At 42.4% G+C, this 23,311-nt stretch overlaps 2 protein-coding genes across 2 annotated transcripts in view; one reads left to right on the forward strand and one right to left on the reverse strand.

Moving 5' to 3' along the window:
* Positions 1-6,116: 6,116 nt before the first annotated feature.
* ABRAXAS2 (abraxas 2, BRISC complex subunit) lies at positions 6,117-22,076 on the reverse strand. The gene is made up of 8 exons (XM_018078520.2): positions 21,968-22,076; positions 19,043-19,079; positions 16,800-16,866; positions 15,286-15,476; positions 14,620-14,739; positions 13,874-13,958; positions 11,696-11,810; positions 6,117-8,330 (listed from the first exon to the last, which is right to left on the reverse strand). The coding sequence occupies exons 4-8, from the start codon at positions 15,429-15,431 to the stop codon at positions 7,864-7,866; spliced, it is 933 nt and encodes a 310-aa protein (XP_017934009.1). The 5' UTR covers positions 15,432-15,476; positions 16,800-16,866; positions 19,043-19,079; positions 21,968-22,076; the 3' UTR covers positions 6,117-7,863.
* A 557-nt stretch (positions 22,077-22,633) lies between these two features.
* The window catches only part of EEF1AKMT2 (EEF1A lysine methyltransferase 2), an 8,978-nt gene continuing 8,300 nt past the window's right edge, over positions 22,634-23,311 (forward strand). Inside the window, exon 1 of the mRNA XM_029961988.1 lies at positions 22,634-22,679. Coding sequence (XP_029817848.1) covers positions 22,634-22,679 — 46 coding nt within the window. The remainder of the gene's footprint in view (positions 22,680-23,311) is intronic.

Raw genomic sequence — 23,311 nt, forward strand, 5'->3', positions numbered from 1 at the left:
CTCAGTGGTTGCTCAAGTACAATCCTTCTGTCTTCATTTGCATTTACTCTGTTAAAACAGCTTCAGAGAGCTGCTGCTCTGCATCTTCACAGCCACTGTACTCTGCTGGGAATAAAACCTTCCCTCACTCTACAACCAGGAGAACCCCCCATTCTTTCTGCTGCAATCCCATTACAGTTGCATTAACACTGAAATTGAAAGCCTGACATTTATTATATGCATTACAATAGAGAGGAAGGGCCTGCCCAATTCAAGGTCTCACAAAGACAGATTTTTTGCTCTTCAAAGCAGGGACCATTCAAACAAAACAGGGATGAAGAGACAGCAAAGTCTCTCACACACAAAGCAGGCCAGGGGTGGAGGGAGGAAGAGCCCTTGTCCTGCATTCAGCATCCCATCCCTTCTAATTTTGTAGTGCCCACCACAAATCAAACCCAACCACGAAATGGCAAAATAAAACCAAAACAGTTGTACTTAATGACAAAGCCATGAACAATGGAACAGAGAAAATAATATTCAAGCCAAGTAGAAAAGTTATAAGCGACCATTTCTGACCCATTTCCCTTGCTGAGGAGGGACTTCTCAGCTGTGATTCCCAAGAGCAAAGGATGAAATAAGCTATGGTGGAGTTTCTGGGACAACCAGATAAAGGGAATCACTCAGCTTTCCATGCGACGCTGGGTATTACAAAGGTGGATTTCCACTGATACAGGCTGGAACCCGTGTCAGCTTAAGCCTGAGATCAAAGGAGTCCTACGGCTCTGCCTCATCCACCGTGGTCACTCCAGTTACAGAGGGACTTACTGCATGATTGGGTCTGGCACGGGGAGCTCCTGGTGTCTGGAAACCACTGTTTGAAGGAGGCAAGCCCGTCGAAAACCTGGGGATTAATTCCACACCATTAACACCTTTTGTTATTGAAGTGACCCTTCCCACAACGCTGAAAGCCAAGGCTGTTTTTTAAGCCTGGCAAAAATCAATCACCTTCCTTGGAAGGTCAGCAGAGGAGTAATGCCCAGGATAAGTCCCATCCCGTCCCCATCGATCGTACACAAAGCACCTACACGCGCCACAGAAGTGATCTCTCACTGCTCGATATTTTTTTAGTGCTTCACCTGCTTTGAATTGCAAGTGCTTTGATAAATGAACTGAGAAGTTCCCCGGCTCCTCCACTCCACGGGTGAGCGGCTCGGAGCGAACTGCCGGAATTACAGGGTGATTTTTCACAGCAGTGCTCACTGAACCCCTGCTAAAGCCTCAGCGCCTTTTCCTGCTCTGCCGCGCAGGAGAACCGGCTCCTTTATCTCGCAGGCTCCCTGCTCTTCCAGCAGCAAGGCACACGTAGGTTTTTGGAGATAGACTCAACAGGCAGAGTTTGAACTCGGGAATAAAAGCTTGATTTAAGGATTTTAGTCTGAAATCATCAGCTCGGCAAGCAAACATTTCCCTGCTTAGCAAGCTCTGGGAGAGCAGCTGAAAATGAGAAGAGCAGCACTGAGTTTCATACATCCATCATAACATGTCCATTTTTATTTCCTAGGGAAAGGCACTGTGGTTGGTCTCCCTGGGTTAAGATCCCTTAAACGTGCCAAAGCCAACACCTCATCTGGATTTGGACAATTCACAGCCACATATAAATGTCAGAGCAAGAGCCAACCCCACCCCAGTCACCTCCACCCAGCCAAGGGATTGACCAGGGGTGGGAGTCAGTGAGAAACCTGCAGCTAAAATAACAACCTTCATTCCACAGGGATGCCTGGAATAATCATTTATAAGGATAACTGGCACATCCCTCACCCCACTTTACCAGCACTTCTCCAAGAGGATGAGGAGTGTGAGGGCTGTGGAGGTGCAGGAGGTGGGCACCCCATGGGAGCTCAGTCCCTTAGTCCCTCTGCTCAAACTATCTCTTCATTTCCTGGTCAGGGATTTATTGTATGGCCCTTCAAAATTCAAGGCAGGATCTAGGATTAAAAGAGCCAGAGGTCTTCCTTGCTGAAGTGAGTAGGAGTGTTCTCCATCCTCTCTCTACATTCTATAATCCTGCTGGCAGAGGAGGCAGTTCCCGTTTTGCAGCTGTGACGCTGTGTTGGTGCAGCTGTCTCCTATTCCATACTGTGTTCCTTGCTAAAATAACTCCCCGTGGTTTCCCTGGGATCCTTGCATTACCCAACTGCCCTTGGGAGCAGGGATATCGCATTCCTCGTGCTTTCTGAGAGTGCAAAAGATCCACCATGGATTCAATGTGCAACTGAGCATTTCTGATTTCAGAGGAAAAGGAGGGACCTGCACAACGGCACTTAATGAAACAAAGGTTTCCTTTCAGTGGGAATCCAGACTCCCACTTCACTGCATGGCTGATGCACACTCCTGGAAAGCTCAGCTTTCTGTTCTTTCAAATGTTCAGGCTGTATTAAATTTAACATCAGTTCGTTAGGAGTTATTATTAGCAGGTGACAGCTCATTTCATATACCCAAAGTCAGCAAAGCATTAATCTTCCTGCACGCCAAAGCCTTGGATTATTGCACTGACAACGATCTTTAAGGTCCCCTCCAACCCAAACCCTTCCATGATTCAAACCTCTCCACAGGCTTAAAGATAAAAACCTGTGGAAGAGCAAACAGTGCCTCCCATGCTGCCTTTCAGCTGCTCAGACCAGAAAGTTACAGCCACAGCACTGGAGTGCCATCACTCCATTTAATCAACTTTTCCCAGAAGTCCTGAATATGAACATTTTATTTAAGATTACTCCATTTATGGCTAAAATTAGTAATTCCTTTATAGTGCTCCAGATCACCAATGATTCCCGCTCACACCTCCAAAATGACAGCTACAGCAGCCTCTTGCTCTTGAAAATGTGTCAGAAATCACAAACTGGCACAAAAAAAAAAAAAATTGTAGGAACAATCCCCGTGGTGGAAATGGGCCTTCTGAAGGGAAAAGTCTTAGCAGTACTGGTTTTCCTCCTTTGGAAAAAAAAGCCACATTTGCCCAAAGCAAAATGTTGAGCAGGAAAATAACTTTGGTGGAAGTGTTTTTTTAAAAAAAAAAATCATATTGCTTACAATGGAAGAATTTCAAAACACCTGTATGTTTATTCTAATGACTTGTCTCTTGTGGGTTTTCAGGTCTACCCTTCCTAACACCTTCTCCAATAAAGCCAAAGGAAATAAATGCAAGGTACACAAATCCACATAAGGGAAATAACCAACTCTTCTCTTTGGTACAGGTGAGTACCAAGATTCCTGGTGCCAGCAGAGCCCCCGGCATGGCTTGGCACCACAGGATCCCAGGAGAGATGGAAATAATTAATGCAAAACCCTGCAGCGACCTGGAATGCTGCAGAGCAGCAGCTTTCCCAGCCTTGGTATCCCTGAGCTCCTTCTGCACAGCTCAGCAGGCACCTTTCCCTAATAAGCTTGGAAAAGGCAATAACGTTTTGTTTTCCCTGGACAACGCTTAGAGAAAAGATAAAGAGCTCCAAGTTAGTATCTTGTTTAAAGGTCAGAGAAAAGAAAAAAAAACCTACTTTCCTAGGTGGAAAAACCTCCTAGATTTCCACTGGCACACAGCCCACTCCTGGATTTAATCCTGACCCACCCACGCCGAAGCCAATGCGATTGTGGTGATCCCTTCTTTCCTGAAGGCAGCTCTTTTACTGGATCCACCTGACCTGCTTTGACATCCATCTTCACTTGCAGGACTTGCTCTGGGGAGCTGAACCTGAAATTCTCTCAAAGTAAGGAGAACAATCTCCCAATGCTCACTTCACTGAGCCTGGAGAGCTCGTGTAAACTGAGCTTTCCCAACCCTCTGCCCTCCCTGCCTTACAAACCTGTGGAGTGGAGGATTTGCTCCCTTTGGAGGAGGGTTTCCAAGTAACACCTTGATTTCACCTATTCCAGCCCTTCTGTCCCTCGTGAACAATGATTATCTCCCCATCCAATTTCGATGGAAGTTAGTAAGTAAAAGAGACAGCCCTCTCTGCTTCCACCAGTGGGAATAATACTGCCAGAGGGGAATCCACAGGTATTTTTCTTCACAGCAAGAGAATCTCCTTTTTTCTCCTCTTAGGAACTTCGGCTGAGATGCTGCAATGCTATAAAAGGTTATTTATGGTTAAGAGAGAAGAAAAACAAAACACAAGAGTCAACAACCTGAAGAAACATCCTTACACTTGGCTACATAAGGTGTGAAACATGGAGCACATGAGAGTTCTGCAGGAGCACCCCGAGGGGGACAAATGCACTTCTGAGCCACGTGATGTTCCTGTCATTGTTCTGACCACAGGCTGGGACAGGTCATGGTTTGGGGTGGAAGGGACCTTCATGATCATCTTCTTCCACTCCTTGCCATGGACAAGGACACCTTCCACTAGCCCAGGTTGCTCCAAGCCCCATCCAACCTGGCCTTGGACACTTCCAGGGATGGGGCAGTCACAGCTTCTCTGGGCAACCTGTGCCAGGGCCTCATCACCCTCACAGGGAACAATTTCTTCCCAATATCCCACCTAACCCTGCCCTCTGGCAGTGGGAAGACCTTCTCCCTTGTCCTGTCCCTCCAGGCCCTTGACCAAAGCCCCTCTCCAGCTCTCCTGAAGCCCCTTTAGGCACTGGAAGGTGCCCAAGTACTTACCAATTTGCTCATGAAACTCTAATGAAACCTCTGTTTTCTTCCCAGGTCTGCAAAAGCGAGCAGTATAAAGGTTTTCCACATAGATGCAAATACCCCCACACAAATCTGACAGAGAAATGTGTGTGTGAAACCAGTGTAATTTTACACACCAAGAGAAAGCTGGGGGAAGATTCTCCTCAAAGCCAACACCTTTCAAGCTGATCCACGGACTGCTCAGAGGCAGAACCACAACAGAGCCAAGCAAAGCAAGTCTGTTATCAAAAAGCTTAAAATAAACCTTGAAGCACCAAAAAAAGCCAGGTTTCAGTGTGATTCTAGTTAAGTTCAGTATAGTCTGAAGCATCTTCCCACTTAACAGGAAATCTTTATCAGTTTGTTTATTTTACTTTGCTGCTACATTAAACAGTGACAGCTTCCCTTTAAATTTTAACTCAGGACATGTCAGAGGCACTGAAATGATCCTGAGCTGTCAGGAGATGTGAGACATGAACTCAAAACCTGCAGAGTCACGAATATGTCAAAATTAACGATGCTCACATGTCCTTCTGCCAACACACACCACTCCCTAAGCAAAGAGGGGACTTGGAGGCTCCTGTGGTGTAAATCCAAGCTAATTTCAGAAATATTTGATGATGCTTCCTTTTGTAAGCATATGTGAGAGTTCTAACTCACTGAGTCTCTCCATATGGTACATTCCTGTTCTTCTACTATAAACAATCAGGGGGGAATCAAAGTAAATTTGGAAATAAACAGCAATTCCAGGTTTCTCACAGCACTAAAACGAAAAATATTTCACTGCACCAGGAAAACTCCAGGACTTGGAACTGAAGGGCAGAGATGCCAGTTTTCAGTAGCTTTTAGTGCTGCCTCCCTGTTAGTGAGAGGACACGGCTGCAGGCCCCGCTGCTGGGCTTTGTGCTCCTGGGAATCACCAGGAGAGACTGTCCATGAGTCAGATGTGGAAAACTGCTGTTTCACGGGTGTGAAGCTCCAGTTTTATGACTAAAGCTGCTCCCTGTTGCCTTCAGGCAGATCAGAACCCCACATTGCTATATTTAGCAGGACTGTAATGAAAACTGCCAAGTCCAGTCACGTGTACTTCTGCCAGGATATCATCTGAATTTAAAAAAAAAATATATATATAAATAAACCCATACCCATTGTTCTTATGAGTCAGCAGTTATGGTAAATGAAAATACCTGCAGATGGGCACTGGCTACAGGGCAGGATGACACACATGTTGCACCACAGATCACCTACACATTGTATGTAAAATCAAGGCAGTTTTTGGTATAAAACCCCCAGAATTCAAGGACCTTGTATCAACATAAACATGGAATACACATGGCATAGTGCTGCCCTCTCCCCCTCAGTCTCCCAAACAGAGCAGCCTTAACAAACCCCCACTTTTGAGCTGCATGTCTGTAGCCCAGTGAGTTCTTTCACTGAGGTGGAACTGGACAAGTATTAAAATCTATGCTACAGGATTAAATAAGATTTTATTGTCACACTTAACTGCTTTGTCAGAGATGTACATTTTGCAGGTTTCTGTACGGAATAAAAGTAAAAGATGGTGGTTGCCAACCTGTCAATCCTGATTCCAACAGTGACACGTTTATACCTGAGCCAGAGGCATAAACTCCAGAGCAAGGTCTCTGTCCCATGGACTGCAACACTCCAAAGCAAAATCCATCAAGTTAAGGCTAATGAGAACAATGTAAAATAGTTAAAACCAGAGCACTGGATGTTTAAAGGTGGAAACACTCGGTAGAAGAGTGGCAATTTTAACATCTTGTTTTTCCCCAAAGTTATTTTGCTTAATTTAGTACAGGTCAGGAGAAGGCAATGAACAGACTACAGATCCAATCCAAAAGAATAAAATTTCATTGTGTAAATCTGATAGATTTGAAATTTTTAAGCGACTGCTTTGCTGTTCTGGGTGTAAACCAAGGAAGTGGTTACTGACACCTCGAGTGATAAATGCTGCAGATAACCTCATCTTAAAATGTGTATTTTCTCATTTACACATCAGGGATAAAGTCCAATAATACAAACTTCTTAGTGGCACAATTTCACATATTTTGGGCAACGTTAGCATACAAGCAGTATTTAAATAAAAGTAAGTGCATCCAAACATGAAATTCTCTAAATATACCACACTTCATTTATCCCAAACGGCAGTTTTCTGACAAGAGCTGTAATTCAATTTAAAATAATCATTTACACGTTTCACCCAGAGGAAAAGAGGTAATAAACCCAGGGGACTCTCCAAACAATCTTCTCCTACCCTATCCCCCTATTTAATACATAAAAAACTCATCTAGAAGCGTAAATCCAATACTCAGATGCAAATAAAATGCAAGAAGCAGTCTCTGATGTTTGCAATTTGCAGACTCCAAAGTCCAATCATGATGGAATTTACTACTTCTGTCGGTCATTTACTCCTGCATGTGCACTTTGTATTTATACTAAAATAACCAATGAGACAATAAATGAGGCCAGTGTGGCGTAAAGTCATTGTAAACCCAGTGAGACCAGAATAATTATATTTATGACATTCATTTGGATGATTTACCAGGCATCCCAACTCCCCCCCCCAACCTTTACAGAAAAAAAGGCAACCATCAGTTGAAGTGAGACACATTCTGCTTGTAAAAAAGGTCGAACCAAAGCCCTCCTCTGATAAGAGCATGCCCACAGAAGAAGGTTGACCACATCTTTTCCAATCAGGCTTCTCAGAATTATCAAGATTTCTCTGCTTGCAAAGGCCAATTTGGCTTACCATCGAAAGCTATTTTGAAGGCGGCTGATATATTTATTCCCTTTCAAAAATTAAAATTCAAGGCATGATAGTGCAAGAGGTAAGTTTTGATTTGAGAACATTATCTGTAGACTAACTGTGCTTAGTTACTACATCCCAATTTATTGTCTTAAAGAAAATATGGCAACAAAAGCTACAAGATCTCTATAAATTTCATTTTGCCTAAATTTACCAGTACATCCATGAACCTCATCAGTATTAGTACAACTTGATTATCCTAATGATTCCATTATAAAACTTGCAAAATGTATCACAAGGTGAATAAACCATCTAGTGCAAGTCTTCTACATTTTGTGTGCACAGTAATCCTGTGTAGTTCATCTCCTCCAGGTTAAATCCCCAAAGTCTCTCGGTAACAATTATGAAAAAACAGTGTCAGGTGGATTCTTTTGTTTTTTCCCCCCCATCAAATCTGAGAAGTTTGAGTGTTCCTGGAATCACCATCGGGATGTGCTGGAGGCCGTGAATCCCTTGTCTGTGAGTATTCACTGTCAGAGGACTCTGTGGGTTCAAGCAAATTCTCATAATCACTGTCTTCTGATTCGTCAACATTGTCACCGACCGCTCTTTGGGAAGATGGCATGGATGCTCCATTACCAGAATATTTCAGTCCTGCATTTGTGGACACATAACTGGAAGAACCTACTGCCTGAGGCCGAGGCATGAAGACACTGCTGTCCAGGAGCCCGGGGCCGGCAGCACTGTCCTGGCTGGTTGCGTTGAAATCGGAGTACGGAGGGGGAGGATCAGAGACATCCGAATCTTCCAGTGTGCAGCCTTCCACAGCAAACCCAGTGTAGGACATCCGGGGAACAAACATGGGTTCCAAGTTATCTGTTGGCATCTGCCTGCTTAAAATTGCTTGCTGCATTCCTACAAAACAAAGAACATGGGGGTACTTAATGCTTTCTTGGCAATGTGCTTCACGTACCCGAGCTGTGACCCCCACACGGCGCCGTCCTCTCTGCTTTCTTTCTGGTTGTTATTAAATGTTCATCCCTGGCATTGCTTTCCAACTCCAGCACTTGATTTTGTCCTCTCAGTCTCCACTGCTCATCTTTCCTAATTCTGATTTTTGTCTTATATAGTCATCAATGCACTATCCCTGACCATCACATCAAATCCTGCTTATTGCTACATCCTACTCCTGGAGCGTGACAAACTGCCCTAAATTTAGCAGTGCAGCCATGGAACTCATCAGTATCAGCACAACCCAATTATCCCAGTGATCACATTTCAAAAACAAAATGTGTCAGAAAGCAAATAAACTACCCAAGTGCAGGCGTGCTATGTTTTCATGTGCACAGTCACCCTGTACAGTTCATTTCCTCCAGTTTAAGCTCCCAAAAAGCACAGCTACAGGATGTTTCCACAGCCTGTTGCTGTTTCCACCTCATCTTTCCTCTGTATTTTTGTTCCCTCTCACATCCAAGAGCACAGTGACCTCAGCTAGGGCTCATCATGGCTGCTCCTCTCCACCTGCGTCTTACTCAGTACTCAAAGCTCGACTCACTTTTCATCTGTGATAACTGATTTCTGATGTTCCATCTTAAAAATACCACTTTCTACTTTCTCTTCCAATGCCCCTTGTGCTTGGGGGCAATCTCATGAACACCTGCAAAGAAATTACCTTGTTTTCTTCCCTCAAATTATTATTTTAAAATCCGTACTCTCGTTAAAAACCTAAGCGATGGAATTATAGCTGCAGGTGTAACAGGGTTATCAGAACAGGAACGTAAAAGTCATCTAAAATGAGATGATTTGGCAAATATTTTAAGGAAGACATGCACAGGAATAATGAACTGCAAAACCTTACAAAATGAGGAACAGTTGCATCCCTCTGCAGAAAAGAAACACTTGATCTAAGTAAACTATAAATATCAACATGCATGAAGTGTGTTCAGCTGTTGAGATACAGGTATGCATTATTTCACTGCAGTGGTCAAGAATACAACTGGAATACACCTAATTTTGAACACCACGGTTTAAAAAATAGGGAAAAACTGGATAAACTCCAAGGAAAGGACTCTTTAGAGGTCTAAAAATTATGAGCTAAGAGGAAAGGCTGCAATAACAGGGATGAGAAGGGAAGACTTGAGGAAACAGTTTCACTCTTCAAACGTGCCTATGAGGCTGCTATGAAAAGGTAAGTTATGTACATTAGACACAAGGAAAAACTTCCTGGCAGGAATGTTGTTAAGCACTGGGAGAGACTGAAGTTTTTGACTGGTTTCTAAATGGTTATTAACCTCCAGACACCTGTCAGAACTGACACTGGGATAGGTTAAGTGACAGCCAAAATAGGATCAGCTCTACTTACTGTAACACCACATTTCTGGGAAAAACACAAATGAAGGGTGAACAGTTCCTTTCATCAAGTCAATGAGATGTCCCTTAGGAATAAAAGGTGCATATTCCCTCCAGTGGCTGTGTAACAGCACTCCATTTTTGGGCCACAATGTGAGAACTGCAGTGGGAGATTTCCTGGCACCTGGGAAGTGCACAGCACTCACCATAGCCTGGAACACGTTAACTAAAGTACAAAACTACTTCACTGATCTGGCAAATAAAGTCTCAACTGACTTTTATGCTGCAGTGTAAAGTCACAGCCCGTTAACCAAAAGTTTGTAAGAATAACAAGCTTTCACACAATGCTACTGCAGGAATTGAAATCAAATGCTCCCTCTTCCTCCAGCCTGGAGAATGATTAACTGGAATATTTAACTCAGTAAAACCAAAGAAATTCTCCTGATATTTAGCAAGTCAGAGAACACAAGGCCAGATTCAGCATTTAACTACTCACATCTAAAAATATTGCAGGGTTACAAGCTGCATGTTTTCTTGTTTCAGCCCTCTCACATGATTATCTGCTCTGGGTGAATTCTCAGTCCAGCATTTGCATCTCACTGGTAGTACCTAGAGGCGAGCACAGGCTGCTCTTCCTCCTCCTCCCCCAGCTTTTCCATATAACTGGATCAGCTCCAGGCACACTAAATATCCACCTCTACTTCTCCATAGTAGCAGTTCCCTGCCTGCTTCATCTACAGCCAAGCAGGAAACAGCAGTGACTCATGCACTTCCATCTTTTAAATGGTCTGGAGCTAATCCTGGCTCTTTTACCTTATCTCTGGGGTTCAGAGAAAAGAGAACCTGGGCTGACAGATCAAACTGTGCTCTGAAATGCTCATGTGGTAACAGTACCTTGCTGTTTGGAGCAAATAAAAAATATCCACTCATGGCAGCAGCAGGGCCATTGCAGAGTTTAGGGTGTTCACCCACCTAAATCATCTTTCAGTGTCAGACACAGCTTTAGGTAACAGGACACACAAGTAATAAAAGCCATCTTGTAGCTAAAATGATGAAATTTGGTTATTTGCTTATCTCTTCAAATATAAAAAAAAAGAGGCAGTGTTTGCTGAAATATGTAATTGGCTTATGAATTACTTGGGTTTTAATCTTACTTCCCATTTGTCTATTCTCTCTGCTCCTACTCTCTACCTTCGGTCTTCCCTTGCACTCACAAATTAAACTGGATCAGCAATGTCTCCTTGGAAAGGTCTGAGCTCTCCACAAAACTTATCTACTCCTAAACAAAAGTCTATTCAGGTGACACTCAATTTTTAGGCAGGAGGGACAGTGTGGCAACCAGGCAAATATGCTCACACAAGTCTCATTGATTCAGGAAATTATGGAGCAGCAAAAAGAGATGAACAAACACCTGAAAAGATTTAGTTCAACACTGAAAAGTGGTATTTCAATGCTAAACATGTTCACCACTAAGACAGGAAATGGGAGTGGGAATGGAGAGTGGGAAAGGGAATGAAGATTTTATAAAACCCTGGATAGCTCCTGTTCTGTAAACACATTACCCTGTTTCTTTCCTGCAACAGGAGTCTCTCCAGTGTTTAGATGTTTCTTCCACTTTTCCTTTCCTACAGCTGATCTTTTCCTGTATTATTTCCAGAAATTACTTTCACATTCTTTCTCTACAGTGTTGTCTCTCTCCTATATTTTAAGCTTGCTAGCACTGCATGACTCCAACAGAAATACCTGCAGTATTTCCCACACACCTTCACAGTTCCAGTGTCATGCAACGTAAATCCATCATACACACTTCCCAATGGAACTTTTTTCCCATGAGTTATCATGAATAAAAAAATTATTTTAACTCTACAAAACCTTTTGTACTTACAGCATCTGCTTCTGAAAAAAAAAAAAGTAATTAAAAGGCAACTTACTTATTTCTTGTTCTTTTTCATTCTTCTTCTGTGCGATTTGCCTTTTTAACTTGTTCACATCAGCTTGAAAAGATTCAACAACACGTTCACTTTTTTCTACATCTATACATACTGCCTGGGAGAAAAACATAAGATATGCTAAGATTGTGCAAAAATATAGGAAATATTTCCATGACAACATTAATAAAGCTCCTACCAGACAGGAAGCCATTAAAAGTACAAAACTAAAAGCATGACTTCACTGTATCAGAGTGTGATATTTAAGCTCAAGATCGTTTTCTTTACTGGCTGTTGCCAATTCCCAACTGCTGCATTACAGGAAAAGCATTTCCAAATAATTCATCATTACAGAAGATTTGTAATAAGATCCAAAGTTAGTAAGTGTCCCATCCTGGAAGTGTTCAAGGCCAGGTTGGACAGGGCTTGGAGCAACCTGGAATAGTGGAAGGTGTCTCTGCCCACAGCAGGGGGTGGAAGAAGATGATCATGAAGGTCCCTTCCAACCCAAACCATTCTGGGATTCAATGTATTCGTCATTATCATTAACCATGATCAGTTTTGAAGAGTACAAAATCCTAAAAGCTGTTTCTTCTCCAAAAGGTGACTCTTAGTGGCCTTACCTGCAGAACTGAAAAACATGAACTATGCTTTCAATTCTGTATCTAATTTTTAGAAGTTTAATTGGGGAATAATGCAAATATATGTCTAAGCTGCTTAACCAGAAAACTGATTTCCAGTCCTGTAACATTCTCTGTTAGACAGTCACTTCAAAGGTAAAAGTTCCTCAAGTCAGCCAACGCCAAAATCAGTTTTGAGCTCTGTAAACCTTGTACATGATTTACACAGTGACATACAACAGTTAAAATTCTAAAAGGCAGGAAGACAACTCCTTGTTGATCAGAGAATCATGAAATTGTCAAGGCTGGAAAAGACATTTAAAATCACCGAGACCATCAACCCAGCACCACCACCATGTTCACCTCCAAACCAAGGGCATCCACATGTTTTTGAACACTTCCAGGGATGGTGATTTCACCACTTCCCTGCACAGCTTGTGCCAACACCTTCCTGTGAAAAACCATTTTCTAATACCCAGTCTGAACCTCCCCTGAAGCAGCTTGAGGCAGTTTCCTCTTGTCCTGTCCCTTGGTCCCTGGGAGCAGAGCCTGACCCCCACCTGGCTCCAATCTCCTTTCAGGTGGTTGTAGAGAGTAATAAGGTCCCCCTGAGCCTCCTTTTCTCCAGGCTAAACAACCCCATTTCCATTTCCAGACCCAGTAATTCAAACAACAGCAGGAGCACAAAGGATATACGTGCTCTTGGCATAAGCAGTGTTACAAATAATGCCAGGAGCTAATGAAACAGAGCTCTGAAGATAAATTTTTCTATCCCTTGAAGTTTCCCTGTGTGTGCCTTACCCACCTTACAAGGCAGGCTGGGAAGCAGCAACTTCCCACTGAGAAAGAGCAGCTCCCCTGTGCAGGCAGGGCCAGGGGATGGCTGGAGGGATTGCTGCCTCATTCCCTGCTCCATGAGCAGACCAGCAGAGCTGAGCTGGAGCAGAGACACAAATCCCCCCAGGGCAGATGCAGAGGGAAAGCCTGGGAACAAGCTGTGACTGCAGCACAATTAGCAGCTGTGTGAGCTCCTGGGGCAGCACAGCCACGCTGCTCTTCACACAGGACAAGCTGTGAACTGACAGGCACACATTGAGTAGATCTGACACTCCAGGCACTTTCAGATGCTTTGGCACATTTGGAGCAGGATTCACTCATGCTCCACACAAGTTTTAACTAACAGATGGAGCTCTGCTGATGTTTCATACCCAGAAGTCATTTTTAAACCTCTGCAAATCCCTACAGCCTTCAGCAAGGCTTCTCTTCAATGCATACTCTTAAAAATAACTAACACCTCCCAGAAATCCCTAAGTATTGAATCATTTACTTGAAAAAGAGAAAGAATTGATGATATCCATACCAACCACTTTTACAGACTGGAAGTGCACACATTAAATAGAAATGGGCATATTTCATTATTAAAATCAGACTGATTTTCCTATAGTTCATGATAATTCTTCACGAGCTCTAAAAATCTCCATCCCCTCCACTCCTGGTTTAACCAAAGGATGAACAAAAGATGCCACAGACATACAGACCAATATGAAGTAAAGGATGTTACCTGTACTTTTTCCTGAAGTGCATTATAAACCTGATAGATAGCCCTGATGTCCTTCATCACTCCATCTTTGTCAAAAAAATCAGTACTAAAAAAAGGAAGCAAAGCAGAAATCATTAGTTAGAAAAGACAACACAGGTTCCTAGTTCATGCTGTCTTTGAATTGCTGCTAAGCACTCTATCACTGTATTTCTAAAAAGTATTTTATTGCTAAATATGCTATTTTAGCAATAGTATACTGCTAAAAACGTACAATACTGTCAAGATCCAGTTGGACAGCAGCATATTCAATACCAAAATTACTTCTGGAACAACAAAGTCTCATTTGAATGAGATTAAACTTATGCAGAAATCTTTAAGCTTGTATAATTTCATTGTTAACAGCCAGAAAAGCTACTTGGCATTTACAGCATGTAAGTAAAAATTCTTAAGAAAAACAACAAGATTTCTGAGTCAGAGTTCAAGTTTTAAATTAAGCTTGCACACAGAATTCCTTGGGGAGGTGGGTGGTGGGTGGAAATCAAACCAGAAACTTCCAGCCAGAAGGCTCAGAGCATGGACTGGCCACACCAACTCTGCTTTTCTGAGGAGTGCACTGAGTTCCCTGAAAGATTCAGTCTTAAGCAGGAAAAAAGCACAGCAAGAACTGACCATTCTTCTCCTGAACTAGTTTTTTCCTTGTAGTATTCTTTGGGAGGTACAGAATGTGGAGCTGGATGACTAATTCATTTTAAAGGAAAAATCCTTACCCGTGTTCCTTGATAACTTTGGCATAATTTTGAGAAGTATTTGGCACTGAAGAAACTTTGTATTCCTGTTGGCTAGTGTTGCCTAGATTGGGAATAGTAAGCGACACCCTTTGATTATACCTGTAGAGAAAGTTTAGAAAGAATTCTTAATTCATTTGCAAAAGATCCCTTACAATGGCCTTATATTATCCCAGCTCTCTGATGATCACAACTCTTCTCATTTTAAAGCTTCTGCATCAGGTTTGTTATAAAAGCTGCTAAATATTACAGGTTGTGTTCAAAATAAATGCAGGATCAAAAATTCCTACCTCCATACCTCTTAGGACCTTTGAAATGTGCACTTGAACTACCACAGACACATTCAGGTCCACTATAAGAAACATGGTACTGACATGTGATATCTCTTAAAATATATTTTTTGTTTGTTTGGTACCTAAAGTCTGAAAAGAATTTTTGCTCACCCCAACTTTAATTCATAAATTATTTGCACAGGGAAAAAAGCTGCCATCACTAACAAGTGGTGGCTTGTTACGCTAACAAGTGTACCCCAAGACATTATTAGACAAACATATAATTTACATATAATTGTACAAACTTTTAAATAGTTTGAAGAATAGCAGTAAGAAGCAAAAAATGAGGCTTGGCTCATATACAGAGATGGCTTACCTTCTGTTTGGTCTAAAAAGCACATATTCTAAAGCATGTGTTGAGTTATTTGCAGTGGAAATGAAGCTGAAGAGAAGGAAGACAAGATCAGGCACTCCAAGGATGTGTGTCAGCTGTTTATGAATGATGTGCTCTCTATATGACATTTGCTGCTGCGTGTTTCTCCTAAACCTGTACCATCCAATAACGTTCTGCAATCAAAGTACATCAGCAAAGTGTTAACTCAGAGATACACATTTACCTCCTGAGAATAAAGTTGCTAAAATTGTGGTATCACAATTAGCCAAAAGCTTTATTACAACAAAACAATTTGAATTCCTGGAGATTTGCACCTATTAAAAGAATAGAATTCCTAGAGATTTGTACCTTTGCACCAAAGCAAGTGTAGCATCCTGTTACAACACAACTGGCAACTATAAAACAACATAACTCCCATGTTAAATAAAAGAACAGGAAGCTTTGGTTTTAACTTTTTTTATATTAAATATTAAATTATTTAGCCTGAATGTAATAAAGCCTGCTTAGTTTGCTAATAAAAGAGAATACAAGACTGTCTTTATTCCCAGACAGCAGTATTTCTTTCTTTTTTGACATTATGACAGTTAATGTCATTAAATCTGTGATACTGTAGTCACATGACACTTCAAGTTTTATTTTCTCTGGTTTTGCCCACTTTCCCCCCACAGATTATGCACTTTGCCAGTCTCCCTGTAAGGCAGATCCTAAAAAAATAACATTCCAGTGAAAACTAGTGGGAGACAAACATTTTTAAATTATGCTTTTTGCCTCATCTCCTGAGGGGGAACTTAGTATCCTCTGTAATGTTCCAGAGTAGAGTTATAGGGTCACAGAATTCAGGATTCAATACTGGAAACTCACTCCACCACTTCACTACATAAGGGACCACACCTTCAGCTCTGCTCTTTGATGTATCAGTTCATGAGAACCTCTGAAACAACTCTTGGATAATTAGAAAAGGTTTGAGTCTTCTCCAAAGAACTAATAAAATTTAATCTTAATACTGGTTGTGCTACTAACAACCATGATTTAGAGCTGTGACAATATCTTTAAACATCTATAAGCTGTGACATAACTGATGGAAGAGTTTTTTCAGTTTAAAACTGACAGTGCTAAATCATTACAATACCTTCAAATGAACTCTTTCAAACAGATTTTCAGATCAACTGCATTTTTGGTGGGTTCAGCAGCAAAGTACACAATCATTATGCCACATTTTTAGCTCAGAAATCTGAGTGGGTTAATACAGCCTTTCACTTTTGGAGACCTACACTTAAATCCTTCACATTTCTTCAGGGAAATTAGACATTGCCCCTGGTTTAACCTAAGCACCACAAATCCACCAACTTCTGTACAGGATAAGCCCTGGATCAAAACAAACCATCAGATTTATGAAAGAAAATATTTCTCCTAGTTAATTACCTTTTTCTGTTCATTTGTTTTCCAAACCCAGTCTTTCTAATGACCAGAACAGGAGGAAAAGAGAGAAAACTTACTTTTCTTCTGTCTTTAAGGATCCTGTCCAAACTCTCCTCGTTAACCTTGCCTGCATAATCATAAAAGCTGGAACCAAACAGGAAGAGAGAAAGGCAGATACACAGTTTACACACATATATTATACATAAAGTAAACAATTTACACTTTGAACATTCTTCAAATAGGTGGCATTCTATACAATACAAAGCAATTTCCAGAGTTTTACCTTTATCAACATAAATGCACTGTTTTAATCATTAAAACCCTGTCTAAAAGAAAGGGAAGCAGGGCTATTTTACATGCAACTTCAAACCAGTTTCTTGAGCTCCAGTCCTGCAATTAGACTCACGTGGTTGGACCCTTGAAGCCAAAAGAGGCCACAATAATCCAAAGCATCATGGTCTTTCCATATGGCTCTGCTTCCAGAACTGAGGCTCAAACCCTGACATGTCGTTATTTTGAGGGCACAACAGATTTAAGCATTTATACACCTACCTACCCACACAGGTTTAGAAATTTAAGTAGATCACACTGCATGATAAAGGGAGAAACATTTGAAAATAGATTGCTCCCTGCCTTACCTGCCAAGTCCTTGGTCTCTTTCAAGAGCTGGTATCACTAACACCTCAAGCAGTGCAGGAAAACACTCTGGTTTAGAGGTGTGTGATCTCAGCTCTTATGTGGGGGTGTAAAAAACACAAGAGAAAATCCTGAGCTCTGTACTTGGCTGGTAAATAAGGGTGGAAACACCATTTGCTTCAAGATGCAAGTTGTAGTGAAAATTCAGACTACAACTAATTACTAACTTGAGATATGTATTATTTGCATAATCTTTTCAATTCATGTTCACAGTATTTATTTATGCATTCTGGTAAGTAGTAGCTATGCAATTCTTTCTCCCTCTGTGCTTTATAAGAGTAATTTTTCTATAGGATGAGCAACTGGTATGTAATGAAAGACATCCATCTGAAAACTCCACAGACAGAGAAATCAGTCTTTTGAAAATCCTTGCTTCTCATTCAGTACCAGCACTGGAACCAAGGCTGTCATACCCAACATCAGCAGTGCCAGCTTACAAGAACACAGTGGATGAGCAGTAGGCCTCACATTGGCTACAATTAAGTCAAAAGGACAAGGCAGAAAAAGCCCAAATCAGCATCTGCTACAATCAGTGGAGCAGAACAACCAACAGCACACTCTGGTACTGATAAAAAGTGCGTGAGCTGTGAGAGCTTCCCTCGTGCTCTGCAGTGAGTGGATTCACCCTTTTCCTGTGCAGCAGCACACAGGGGATACTTCTCCCCTCCCTCCATCAGCTCAGGCACTAACAACCCATTCCTTGACTGGGGGAAGCAGGGAACGTGATCTGTTTGGATATGCACTGCACAAAGCATCCCTGGGATCCAGGAAGAGCCTCCCAGACACTGGGATATTATCTCCATGTGTGGAGTCTGCAGCATTTAAATCACTGCCTTCAGAGTACCCTCTCTGTAATTATCAACCAGCAAGTGACTGACTGCAGCTTTTCTCTTAATGCAACCACTGTCAATCATAATATCTAAGCTACTGTGTCTTCTTAATTGGCTGGAAATCTCCAAATAAAGACAGGAGGAGATTAATTGGGAATTCCTTCTAAAAAGGAATTCTAGACAGCGCTTTAGAAGGCATCACTGTATTAACAAGTGAAGACCACAGAGAAAATCTACATGTAAATAGATGGAAGCTGTTAAATAGAATACATTAGCCCCATATTTAATTTGTATCTGGAGTTCAGAAGATCAGAGGCAAAAATCACTAGAAAGCTGAAAGATTCAGAATAATTAGCTGGTGCAGGTCAGTACAACTAACCACAAAACAACTTGGTAACCCCACAAGGTACAAGGGTTAGGGCACCAGGGTGTGCTGTGACCCACCAGGCCCAGGCAGAGCCAACCTAAAACTGCAATAATTTCAATTGATTTTGACATCCATCCTCATTATCAGAGTGGTATGATTTGAACTGACTCCTATTCTACCTCCACCAGCTACCCAAGATGGAAATTCAAGGAGATAGAGAAATAAGCCCCTTCCAACCTAAGGTAAGTGCTACTAAAACTGTGATCTCATAATTTCATTGTCATGGTTGGTGCCATTTCCATGGATTTCTGTAATACCATCAGATGAGCAAACACTGGTGGGGACATTTGAAATGCTAATACATTGCAGTGAGCTCCCTATTTTTATATTCTGCATCCAACACAGGAAGACAACAAAAAAAGCTTACCTAAAGAGTTTTGAACAAGGCTCATGGTTATGGATTTCTGCAACAACAAAGAAAAAAAAGAGACATATGTCCAGCTGCTTAAGGCAAAGGGAAATTACAGTGGCATGAACTTTCCACATCACAGCTACTGAGCAAACAAACATTTGTGTCAGACCACACACTGCCCTTAATGTCTCAGCAACGCTTGATGACACAGCACCATACCCAGAAAACTGGCTTCTCTTTATAATCTGACATTTTACAGAGGGAAATATTTTAATAAGACACACACTTGCTCAGATACACAGAGATATAGGAGCTTCAAATACACACAATAATATTTTAATACTATAGTTGTAACCTCCTCACAAAAGCATTTTTTCTCTTGGATATCCATTTCCACAACACTTTACTTGCATTCACAGACACTTTGTTACAGCAGCAGTGAAGAAAAAAAAGGGATGGGGAAGGCAATCACTGTAATGTTATACACAGGAGTGTTTCAAGAGGCAAGGCAAACAGTCTATAATGACAAAAGGGGTTCAAACCCATTTCAAAACACTTAGCTGCAATTTGTAATTCTGTTTTATGAGAAACTAAAAACTCAGAGCAGCATTTTTTCACCGAAAAGGTTGCAATAAATGCTAACGTGCTTATTTAAGGAGCAAAGGTTGTAACATGGCAGTAATCTCAGAGATGAGTAAGAAGAGTAAAAATCCAATCCCCATTATCTCTCCAACACCAAACATGACTTATTTTTTCAGGTGCTTGGAGTAACCTGGTCTAGTGGAAGGTGTCCCTGCCCATGGCAGGGGGTTGGAATGAGATGGGCTTTAAGGTCCCTTCCAACCCAAACCATTCCATGATTCTGGGATTCTACAATGATGTAGCACTAATATTTCCAGCTCCCACAGCAGAACCCCACTGGAGTGTTTAGCAACAACTTTGTTCAGACTCTTCCTTCCTGGAGGGTGACACACCACCTGCTGCTCAGGGCTGCCATCTCAGCAGAGTCACACTGGGATCACACTTCCCAGGAACAGCAGACTGCACACATTAACATCCCAGCATATTTAGTGTCTATCAAAACAAGGCCCAGAGCATCCATTCCAGGCCCCCTGCCCAAGAAACTGTACATCCTCACTAGCAAGAACTCCTCAGGATGCTGCTGTGAGAGCTGCTTTCTTAGGAATTGTACAGAATTGTGTCAACTCCAGTATTTTTGCACCATCATGCAGGAAACAATCTGCTAACAAAGCCAGTAAGTGCAATTATTGCAGCTTAGACCACTGTTTTCCAGGAAATATATTGACTGCAACAACATACTTGATCCTTGGGTTATGGTATTGCCACACAGACCTCGTGTTTTGAAAAACAGGAAGCAACAAGCCTCCTGCTCAGACCACATGAAGCAGCCAACATTCTAAATTTAAGGCTTACACACTGGCTTATTTATAGATATAGCATGCATGCTGTATATACACACATATATACTCAAACATCACCACTGATCTTACAGATAAAAGAAGTTAAAACTCATCTGTGACAACAGTGCCACAAAACTGTCAATCCCCTGAGCTGAACTGGGAGTTCAAGAGTCAATGTTCACAAATACATATTGAAGTAAAAGTCTGGTAAACAAAAAAAAAAATATCCAGAAGGTCCTTATGGGTGGGTAATTTCCATTTTCATAAAGTAACTGTAACTAATAATGTGACAAAGCAGTGATCTAAAAAGGGAGTGATTTTTAACAGCACAAACACTTGGTTTAGGAAACCAGGCCAAGGCTGCAGCTGGTGACATCACTGCCAACAATAACCAGGATCAGTGACCACTGCAGAGCAGTGTCTGCTTTAGAAACTTCAAAAAGTGACTTGCTCTGTCAGTTTATTTTGAACACACAGAGCTATCAGCTGCTTCCCTCAGACAGTGCTCTGACAGTGATTATATGCACACACAAAAAATGCTATGCCTTTACTTTCTGTAATTTAGCCCAACTAACTAATTAATTAATTGACACTTCAGTCAATTTACCACCCTTGATCTCTTAGGAATAACCAGAACAGGAAACTACTCAACCTTCTGGATTGCTGTGCACACTGTGCACACCATCATCACTTCAGATCATCAGTTCTGTGTCAGAAAAACAACTGAGAGTCAATCCAAAGATGTTTGTGTGTTACCTGAGCTTTATGCAGACCCTGCTTTGTTATCTGAGATCAGATTCCCAAAGCCAGGTATGGACACATTTGGGTTTTTAGGAAGGTTTAGATATATTTTAACATCTGGTTATATATACAGAAACAAAAAGGCCTTTTCTTTCAGGGCTTTCCTACTTTCTACAAACCAAAGAGCTAAAAACATGCAACAGCTTCTCACTCATCTATGAAAAATCTAATTCAACTAACACTTAGCAGCAAGAGCTTCAATCTTCTTTCACTTTTCACACAGATCAGCTGCAGAGTCCTTGTGCCAGTCAAACAAATTGTCTGACAAATATTTCTTGTCCAGTCTTGCTGTGACAGTTTATGATGTTGCCAGCTCCCAGCTGTCCATCCAAACCCTCTACTGAAAATCTGCCCCTTTCCAGTCTTAGTAAATCAAGCAATGAATTCATTTCACTTTGAGCACATGCTGTATTTAGGCAACTGTATCGAGAAACTCTCTGCAGGACCAACAGCTAAGTAAGTAATTTCTCCATCATGAAATGCAGATAAATGTCTCCAATAAACAATCTTTTCTTCACACAAGGAGATGCACAAAAACCCTGTAACTAGCAAAGGTCTGTTTCCTTTCCTCACAACCACAAACACATAGACACTGTGGCAAATATGATACACCCTGTGACGGTCTCACAAGTGAAGTGATTCTTAATGAAATTTTGTCCTGAGAACTTAAAACCTGAGCAGTGCCAATCTCAGAATGTCTCAAAGTTACATCACTTACCAATCACTTGTAGAAATTCAGTGTTGCTGATCTGTGAATCACTAATGCTAAAGGTCTCTTCTTGCCTCACCTCTCCCAGCAGAAATCCTTCCTACAATTTAAAAGGAAAATAAAAGGACTAAAAATGGAAAGAAATCCACTGCATACAGTCATTTACTGTAACTTTCTTAGCCCTTAAGCTGAACCAAAGATTTAGTTTGAAGCACACATCTGAGCTGCAGTGGGTACAACCTGCCCTGAGGTTCACCAAGGCTGATTTTCTGCTTTGCCAACATCCTTTCACAACACTGCAGGGATGGCTTGTCCAAAAATAACATTCTACACACAACTTACACAAGGGAAACACGTTATAGAAGGGAGGGCTCTGCCCCAGCCCCAAAGGGATGAGAAGGAGGCCTGAGCACAAGGCTGCTTTGCTCCTGCAAATCCAAGGGAAGTGGAGGTTACACCTGCAGAGCCTTACTCAAATTTCTGTGTGGAGACTGGGCTGGACCCTGACCATCAACAGGGATTATAAAACCCAGATGTTAATTTAAAGGTAAAATAAAGTAATTTATTCTCCATCCCTACCCAAAATGAGGAAGGAGACTGAGCAGGAATTGTGTGGTTTTGGCACAAGCACCGAGATGGTGGTGCAGAGCTAAAGAGCAAGCTCAGCCTAAAATCATGCCAACAAAACCGTGGGATTCGGGAACACCCCAGCTCTGCGCTGGTCAGTCGAGGCTGCGGGAAACCCACCCACGGAGCTTCTAAACACGTGTTCCCTGCCTGCAACCCCAGTCCCGCGGGAGCCCCGCCCCGCCGGGAACATCCCGGGGGGAGCACTCCGAGTACCCCACATCCCAGGGAACATCCCTAGCATCCCACATCCCGGGGGGCCAGAACCCCGGACACCCCACATTCCGCCCGGGCACCCGACATCCCGGGGAACAGCCCGGACACTCCCACAGGGAAGAACCCCGGACACCCCATATCCCGGGGGGAGGTCAGCAGGCTCCCCGCATCCTTTGGGGAGCAGCCCCCTGACACTCCACATCCCGCAGAAAGCATCCAGGGCACCCCACATCCCCGGGAGCAGCCCGGGCACTCCACATCCCGAACACCTCACATCCCAGACTCCCCACATCCCGGGGAGCAGCCAAGACACTCTACATCCCGCCCAGGCATCCCACATTCTGGGGGGAGCAGCCCGGGCACCCCACATCTCGCCTGGACACCCCACATCCCGTCCGGGCATCCCACATCTCGCGGGGAGCACTCCGAGCACCCCGCATCCCAGGAAACAGCCCTGCCATCCCACATCCCGAGGGGAGAATGCCGGACATCCCAAATCCCGCCCAGGCA

This window comes from Manacus vitellinus, unplaced genomic scaffold, assembly GCF_001715985.3.
Source record: "Manacus vitellinus isolate BGI_N305 unplaced genomic scaffold, ASM171598v3 scaffold_40_pilon, whole genome shotgun sequence".
Taxonomy (NCBI): Eukaryota; Metazoa; Chordata; class Aves; order Passeriformes; family Pipridae; genus Manacus; species Manacus vitellinus.